Source organism: Entamoeba nuttalli, assembly GCF_000257125.1.
Source record: "Entamoeba nuttalli P19 unplaced genomic scaffold asmbl_8037, whole genome shotgun sequence".
Lineage (NCBI taxonomy): Eukaryota > Evosea > Mastigamoebida > Endamoebidae > Entamoeba > Entamoeba nuttalli.
In genome coordinates this window covers 1-8,636 of record NW_008578928.1, presented here as the reverse complement: position 1 = coordinate 8,636, position 8,636 = coordinate 1, and the positions used below count along the sequence as shown (strand labels likewise).

Below are 8,636 nucleotides of genomic sequence, written 5' to 3'. Positions count from 1 at the left end.
TCAATATATCCTAATAATTGACCTTTTTTTTTCTCGTCTTCTAATCCCTTTTTCCTTGTTATTTCATTTACCATTATTATTATTTTTATCATTTATTGTATTGACATTTCTTTTTTTTTGTTGTATAACCTTAGATTTCTATGTCTTGTTTGATTTTCTTTACAATACCCAAAGGTTTTATACAATAGTCATGGCATTAAAATTTGATGTATTTCCTTCATTGGAAAAGTGTTTAATGAAATAATACTATTAAACAATAAATTAAATATTCACATTAATTGAAGATGTTTTAAAACAACATCAATGGGTATTCTATTTTCTGGGTTTTGGCACCACATTAAATCTAATAACGATTTAATTTTTAATGAAATTCCTGTTGTTTGAGGTCTATTCCCTTTACAAACATATTCAGCAATTTGCCATTGATACTTAAATTTAGGGTCATCTGCTGGATAAGCTTCTTTCCATTCAATAATTTCAAATAAAGAAATTGCAAGAGAATAAATATCAGCAGAAGTTGTATAATTTTTTCTTTGTAATATTTCAGGAGCCATATAAATTGGACTTCCTATTCCTTTAGTAAAAGTAATATTATTTACTAACAAATTAAGACTTCTAGATGAACCAAAATCACTAAGCTTAGCATTAATTTCCATTTCATCTTCTAAAGAAATAATTAATACATTTGCTAATTTAATGTCACGATGTAATATTCCATTAGAATGAAGATATTGAATTGCTTTTGAAATGTCTTTACTTATTTTTATTCTAAGTTGAATGTTTGGAATTAAATTAGGATTTTCATTTGATTTAATCATTACTTGTTCACAACTTCCATAAGGTGCATATTCCGTAATAATACTAACATTATTTTTATTTATTACAGCACCTAGAAATTGAATAATATAACGACATTTGAATTTACTTAATAAATCAATTTCTTTTCTAAATTCTTCAAAATCATCTTTTCTCCATAAATCTTTCATCCTTTTTATAGCAACAGTATTTCCTCTAAATTTTCCTTTGAATACAATACTAAATGAACCTTGTGCTATTTTATTTATAAGAGTAATTTCTTCATAATCAATTAATGTTGATAAAATTGTTTGTGCTTCAATACTAATATTTTTTTTAAATATTTTATTTGTTCTAACATCTTCATACAATATAGTAAATTGATCATTTATCGTACAAGAACACATTGGTTTAACTTTAAATGTAAAAATACATCCTTCATTCTTTTTTAATATTATAGTAATTGGACTTACTGTTAATTCATATCTTTGAGGTTTTTGGTTTAATATAAAATCAATTTTTAATGGATTTTTCTTTATGCTTGCTATTATAAATGTTTTCTCCGTTGAAATATTAACAGGAATTCCTTCTCTAAATTGATCAAAAATTAATTTTTGTGTATTAGTGAGTAAACCTCCAAAATTTTCTAGGAACTTATATTTTTTCTTTCTTATATCAAATATAAATTCATTACATGCAAATTTTTGTTGTTTTGTAGGAAAGTATATTCTTCTTAATAAATAACATATAATAATAATAATAAAAATAATTGTAACAACTATTGCTACTAAGAAAAAAATATGAACAGATATTTGTATTTTTAATATACATCGTGTTCCATTATAATTTACAACATAACCAATACTACATTGACTACACTGTGAATTATTAACTGATATACAATGATTGACTGCTGTCATTGGATAACATACTCCTGAAATAACAATATCATTACCAAAACATAATGCACATTTATCTTTATAACATTCTTTGCAATTAAATGGACATACAAAACACTCATATTGTTCTAAGTAATACCCTTCAGCACATCTATCACATCCAATATGTTCTGAAGTAATATTAATACAACCAATGGTTTCATTTAAAGCAACACACTTCGCATCTTTATTCATTAAATAACCATCCTTACATTCAAGGCATGAATCTAAGTTTTGACATGACAAACATGAACTATTACATGGAACACAATCAAGACCATATCGATAATATCCTTTTTTACAAACAGCACACCCATTTCCAAAACTTGTAATTAATTCACAATTATCATTTAACTGAGATGCATTAAGACATTCATGTGAATTTGTAAGATAGTGATGAGGTTTACATTGAAGACAATATGTTGAATTTTCACAATACCTACAATTATCCATACAAGGTGAACAAGATCCTTTTAAATCAAGAAAAAATCCATCTTCACATCTAAAACATCCAAGTTGACTTGGTTCAACACAATGGTCAGGTTGGTATTCTGAACAAGTCCCATTAGGTAATCTAAAAAAATTTTTATTACAAACAATACATTGACCTGAATGCATTAATAAACAATAACTTGTTGTAGTGATTGGTTCATGAAAGTCTATACAAGAAGTAAAATTAGTATAAAATAATCCTTCACAACTTACACAAACTCCATTAATAATTTTGTTACAATGTTCTGGAATAATACAATATCCTTTTAGAAATACAGTCGTAGATGAACAAGAAATACATTGATATGAATCACATATTTGACAACCTAAACCATAAGATTCTGAACAAGAAATACATTGATTATTTTTTAAATAATAACCAGATATACATGATATAATATGATCTTGTACCATAATCTCTTGATGAATATCAGTTTTAACACATTGCCTAGTTTGGTTTAGATAATAATTGTCTTCACATTGAAGACAAACTTTTTTTTCTTGACATAACTTACAATGAGAAGAACAATCTCTACATGACTCAATGAAATATGAGTTTTTTGTATCACAAAAATAACAACTTGACATAGAATTAGATGAACAAATATCATTTCTATCATAACATATACCATTTCGGTTGACATAACCATCATCACAATAAATGCAATATGTTGAATTTATACAATTACTACAATAAGTAGAACAGTTTTGACATATATTTTTTGTTTCATCAAAAAATTTTTGTTTAGGACATTTCATGTCAGATAAACATTGAAATAAATCAGAAGAAATAATTGATGATTGACAACCGTTTTGAGCATTTAAAATATATTGAAATGAATTTAACTGAAAATGAAATGATTTTTCCAAATTTTCAAAGACAATATGAGACTGAAGACTAGTTATATGAAGAATACCAGAAGATGAAGATGTTTTGATAGTATAAATAATCCCATCTTGTACATCAGATTCATAGAACTGAAGAAATCCTTGAGTAAGAGAATAAAAAGTAAAATTATCATTATTGTGATGAAAAGTTAATGAGTCAATTGTTTCATTTATTATAATATCAAATTGAGCGTTTGTATATGAATGAATAAGAAGAGAAAGAGAAGGTATTGAATAATAAATTTTTATTGAAGAAATAAATAAATATAAATCTATATTATTTTGGTTAAGAAATAAAGTAGTAAATAATGTCGAATTAACAACTTCTTGTTTTAGAATCGTTAAGACTGAAGGGTCATAAAAATAATAATGAAACAAATCGTTTTGTTTAACTAATGTAAATTTATATTGAGTAGAATTAAAAATAGGATTATTGACAATTAGTGTTGAATATAAATAGCCAAAAGAACTATAAAGCTTATCAATATGTATAGAAATAAATTCATTAATTCGGAGAAGATTTGGTGCAAAACATGTAGAAATGAAATAATCAGAACTAAATTTGGAAATTTTTAAGGAAGTAGAAATAGGGTTTTGTTTCTGAATTTCAATTTGTGGAGAACAAAAATTGAATTGAAAGGAAAGAATCTTATCAACTGATAAGTCTCCATTAAGTGTTGTATCATTAATAAGAACAATGAACGAAGTGTTTAATTCTTTTAAGTCAAACGTAGATTGAATTTGATTTTGAATTACTAAAGTTTTTAAAGAAACATTTTTGAAAATGAAATAAGTGTCATGAGGTTGAATAAATTTCATTGTTTCTGTTTCACGATTACGGATGATAAAAACACCTGTTTTGTTATAGTTAAATTGACATGGACTACAAGTATTACATTCTTCAAACACATTTTTATTCCAGTCACAATATTCTCCTACTATCTCAATACTCAAAAATAAAAGAATATAGCACCATTGAAATGGAATAATGCTCATTGAATAAAGACAGTGGCTTTCAAGTTCTTGAACTAAAGATTATTTGATTAACAAAAATTAATAGTAATGAATTGAACTAATTTCGAAAAAGAGAACAAAAACATCTTTTTTGAGAAGAAAAACAAACAAAGAAATTCTGATAAGTTGAGAAAAAATATTATAAAAAATCATAACCATTAAAATTAAAAAGACTAAAACAAAATTAATAAAAGTGGTTGTTTTTTCCAAATAATGTCTTAATATAAGGGTGTTTGTGAATTGAAGACCAACCATATCTTTTAGACGTATCAAATACTATTAAATGAGAAATAAAGTCTTTAATATGAGGAATTGTTCCCCAAAAGACTTCTTGATAAGGAGGAGGGGTTTTCTTCTTTAAATTGTTTTCAAAGCGCGACCTTGAATCACCAAGAGGAAACATCCCAGTTCTTAAATAATAATACATTGCTCCTAATGACCAAATGTCACATTTATAATTATATGACTGTCTTAAATATACTTCAGGTGCCATAAAAACAGGTGTCCCAACATAACTTGTTGCCATTTCTTGTTTATCAAGAACTCTAGAAAGACCAAAATCAGCTATTTTAACAAGTGGTAAGTGTCTATTATTTGGATCAACTTTCAATAAGACATTTTCTGGTTTTAAATCACGATGAATAATATGATGCTCTGTATGAAGATAATATAATCCTTTTAATATTCCAACTAATGTATGTGATATCATATTCTCTGGAAATGGATCAAAAGGATATTCATTTTCTTTAAAAGATTTTAATGTTCCTCCATCACAAAATTCCATTACAATTTCAGCAAATTTACCTTTGTCATTCTTTTTAAAAAGACTACTTCCATCATTAATAAAATTATCATATAACTCAACTATATTGGGATGTTTACATAATTTCATAATTTCAACTTCATTTTGAATAAATTCTAACATTTCTTTATCAACTTTTAATTCTTTTAATGCTACAACTCTTTCTCCTCTTCTTGTTTTTTGAATTGCTTGATAAACAAAAGCAGAGGCTCCTGAACCAATTTCATCAATAACACTATAATCTTCTGCTTTACTTCTTAATTCATTAAACGTACATTTTCTTGCTTGAATAAGAAAAGGGTCAGTATATGTATATTCCCAATTAGAATTTTTCAATATTAAATGTTCTACTAATGTCTTAACTTCAGGAAATTCATTCATTTGTGGTATTTGAATAACTTTATTAATGTTTCTATAAGATGTTATTAATTGTTGAATATTTAAGGAAGGATTATAAGGAAGTTGATTTGTAAATATTTTACAAATTAATGCGGCAAATGTATATATTTCACAACAAGGATCTATCTTTTGTGTTTCTCTTTCAATATAATGTAATTGTCGAGGAGAAATATATTCTTTTTCTTCAAGATTAAGAGTTGATTTAAAGATAAATGGAATATACCTAGTAAGTTGAACTTGAAACATAGGTGGATTACTTTCTGGGATGACTGTTAAAATAATATTTGATGGATGTAAAGAGAAGACATGAATATAATCAGAAATATTACGTAATGAATTTAAAGCAAGCCATATTTGAGCAATAATTGTCATAGCTTTATCTATACTTAATTTTTTATCTTTTTCATCATTAATTAAGTCCATTAAAGTATATGGCATCGGGTCTGATTCAAATGTTAATTCTCCTTTTCTCGCTACTTTTTTCATTAAAAATGGTATTTTATCTTGACTTAATGGTTCTAGAGAATATACAAAATTACGATAATTAATTAAAAAAGGTGAGTCAACAGTTTCTAATACACTTATTACTTTCGCCATTTCTAATTCATCCCAATATCCTTGAATTTTATATGTTGTTTTAGAAAGTCTCTTTTTGATTTCCATTTTTAATTTTTCTTCTCTTTCCATTTTTGATTTAGTTTTTTTATCTTTTTTATCAAATTTTAATTTTTTTTCTTTATTTAAATTAATAAATTCATCATTATTCTTATTTTTTCTAATAAAAAATTTGAATATTAAATTATTCCTTTATTATCATTTGTTTTTATTTAAAAATCACTTTTAAATCTTTACTATAAATTAATAGTTATTTCTTATTCTTTTTCTTCAGTTCTATTTTAAAAAACTTCTTATTACTATTGTTATTATTTCTTTGTTGTTTATGAATTATTTTAAATCCAAATGTTATTGTATCATTTATTCCTTTTATACTATCAAAATTTTTTTAATTTAAGTCACTCTCTTAATAACAAAAAAAAGTTGTGGTAGTTTGCTCCTTCTAATCCCTTTTCAAACAACTCAAAAATGAAAAGATGGAAACGGGTATTTAAGTAGTTGATAAAAAAATTTGTTATAAAATATTTTAATTTATATTTAATTTAGTGTTAATATATAAAAATATAACACACGTCTTTTTCGTTATAATTTTAAACAAATTATCACCTATTACTACTAACACCGTTAAACTACTATCATTCCAATAACAATAATGACAATAAGGAGAAATTGATTTGTCAATTCTTTTTTTTTAAATAGTACTTTGTTTGAGTGTTTTCTTGACAATAATTTAATTAACAAAAAAAAATATGATAATTGTTCATTATAATGGTTTTAAATTCCATTCAATCACAATTATTTTCTAAAAAAACTCATTAAATAAGTCTTAGTCATTATTATCTTAATTAAAGTCTAATTTATGTTAGACTTAAAAACAGTAGGGGTATATTGTTAAAAGATAAAACAAATAATAAAGTCATTTAATTAGTTTTAGATATTTATTATTCTGTTTCATGATTAAATCCAACTAGTTGACATAATTTAGCAAAGAAATTATCTTCCGAAATTAACAAATCAATCTTAGAATCAACATTTGACTGAATTATAAATTCGTTTACAAATTGATAGATACAAGGAACTGTTAGTGGGATGAGATAGTCAGGAGATATATTAACATAATCAATCAAAACTTCATTGAAATCAAAACATACTGAATGGAAATAATTAAACAAATGGACAGGATCTCTATGATCTTCACCTGGTATTTTTATGTTTGAAAAACGTTTTAGATTTGGATAGTCACGACAAATAACATACCATTCATACAATAAAAAGTTATAATGTTTAAAGTTAGGACAATTTGTTGATATATATTTCATTACTATTGCAAAAACTGTTTTCCACCAAGGTAATTCATTGTTCATTGATAAATTAACGAAATCAAAAATAGAGTCATCAAATCCTATTGATTTTAACCACCAATAAATATCACCATTATCTAATTTTTTACTATGTACAGTGTGTTGTTTTTTTTCACCATCATCATAATATTCAGTAATAGTACTATTTGGTTTAAATATACTATAAATTATTTTTCTTATTTTCCTTGTTGCTTTTAAAGGAGAAAGATAATTTGGATAACATAAAGGACTGTGTTTACTTGCAATAGACCATGCACCTAACGTAGTTGAATAAGAATGTTCAGTATTATATAAGTCTATTCCAGGGATAATAACTGGTTTTTCTGGAATATATCGAGCCAATCGATTAATTTGATATATTCCATTTTCAAATTGTTCTTTTTCTTCATCGTTGTCTAATAAATTCAGAATGTGATGATGTAAATCATTTTCATCACCTGTAAATGATTGAATAAAATCAATAACTGTAGGTATGACAGTGTTATAATTAAAGCACAATCCTAACTTTTTAAGTAACTTTTGATTAAATGATTTAGTAAAATCATTTCCGCACAAACAACTAAAATATGGAATAAATGTGCTTGAAACATTTATTTTTCTTTTACATTCTTCACAACAAATTCCATCAAAAGTGATTTGATTTAATGGCTTCTTTTTTGAACATGCAAGAAGTATAGAAGTAATAAATTGATATGGAAATATAACGTTCAAAGCACTTGAAAGATAAAAATCAGTATCCATAGAAATAATTGCGTAAGCCTTTCTTTTAATAGAATTTGCAATAATAAATGGATCTGCTTCTGAATAAGCTCTAATAAGTTGAAATCCTGCTTTTACAATAAGATGATATGCTGTTCTAATATGAAGAATACAAATTTGAATATTTGCTTGTTTGACTGTATGTGGACTTTCAAAAAAATTATTTCTAGTTGTAACAGACTGTTCAATTCGACGAATTAATTCTGTAGCCTTACGAGATGGATTAATTCCTTCTCTTACAAATATTAATGATATATAATGTTCACCACAAATTACTTTTAAGTCTTTAAGAAAATTTTCTACTGCTTGTAAGTCATGATTAAAATGTAATAATAAGTCAAAAATAAATGAACTTGAATCAACAATAAGTACTGTCTCTCTCTTTTTTTGATAAAAGTATTTTTCAGCTATCCAAAATAACTTTAATCGTCTCGTATATGGACTCAAATATGTTTTTAGCTTGGAAATACCCATTAAGGGTTTTAAGTTTTCTTTATTAAACCTTTTTTAAAAACAAATCCAAAAATGAAATGAAATTTTATTAATTATAATTTCAGAACAATTGTAGTGATG

At 25.0% G+C, this 8,636-nt stretch overlaps 3 protein-coding genes across 3 annotated transcripts; all 3 read right to left on the bottom strand.

Annotated features, from left to right (window-relative positions):
• Nucleotides 1-269: 269 nt before the first annotated feature.
• Nucleotides 270-4,109, bottom strand: ENU1_179140 (tyrosine kinase, putative; the record flags this gene model as incomplete). Its single annotated transcript, XM_008861429.1, has 1 exon — nucleotides 270-4,109. One exon carries the CDS (start codon nucleotides 4,107-4,109, stop codon nucleotides 270-272), a length of 3,840 nt encoding a protein of 1,279 aa, XP_008859651.1.
• Nucleotides 4,110-4,311: 202 nt separating this feature from the next.
• ENU1_179130 (protein kinase domain containing protein) lies at nucleotides 4,312-6,145 on the bottom strand (the record flags this gene model as incomplete). The annotated part of the gene is made up of 1 exon (XM_008861428.1): nucleotides 4,312-6,145. The coding sequence occupies exon 1, from the start codon at nucleotides 6,013-6,015 to the stop codon at nucleotides 4,312-4,314; it is 1,704 nt and encodes a 567-aa protein (XP_008859650.1). The 5' UTR covers nucleotides 6,016-6,145.
• Nucleotides 6,146-6,881: 736 nt separating this feature from the next.
• Nucleotides 6,882-8,537, bottom strand: ENU1_179120 (hypothetical protein; the record flags this gene model as incomplete). Its single annotated transcript, XM_008861427.1, has 1 exon — nucleotides 6,882-8,537. The coding sequence occupies one exon, from the start codon at nucleotides 8,535-8,537 to the stop codon at nucleotides 6,885-6,887; it is 1,653 nt and encodes a 550-aa protein (XP_008859649.1). The 3' UTR covers nucleotides 6,882-6,884.
• Between the last annotated feature and the right edge of the window lie 99 nt (nucleotides 8,538-8,636).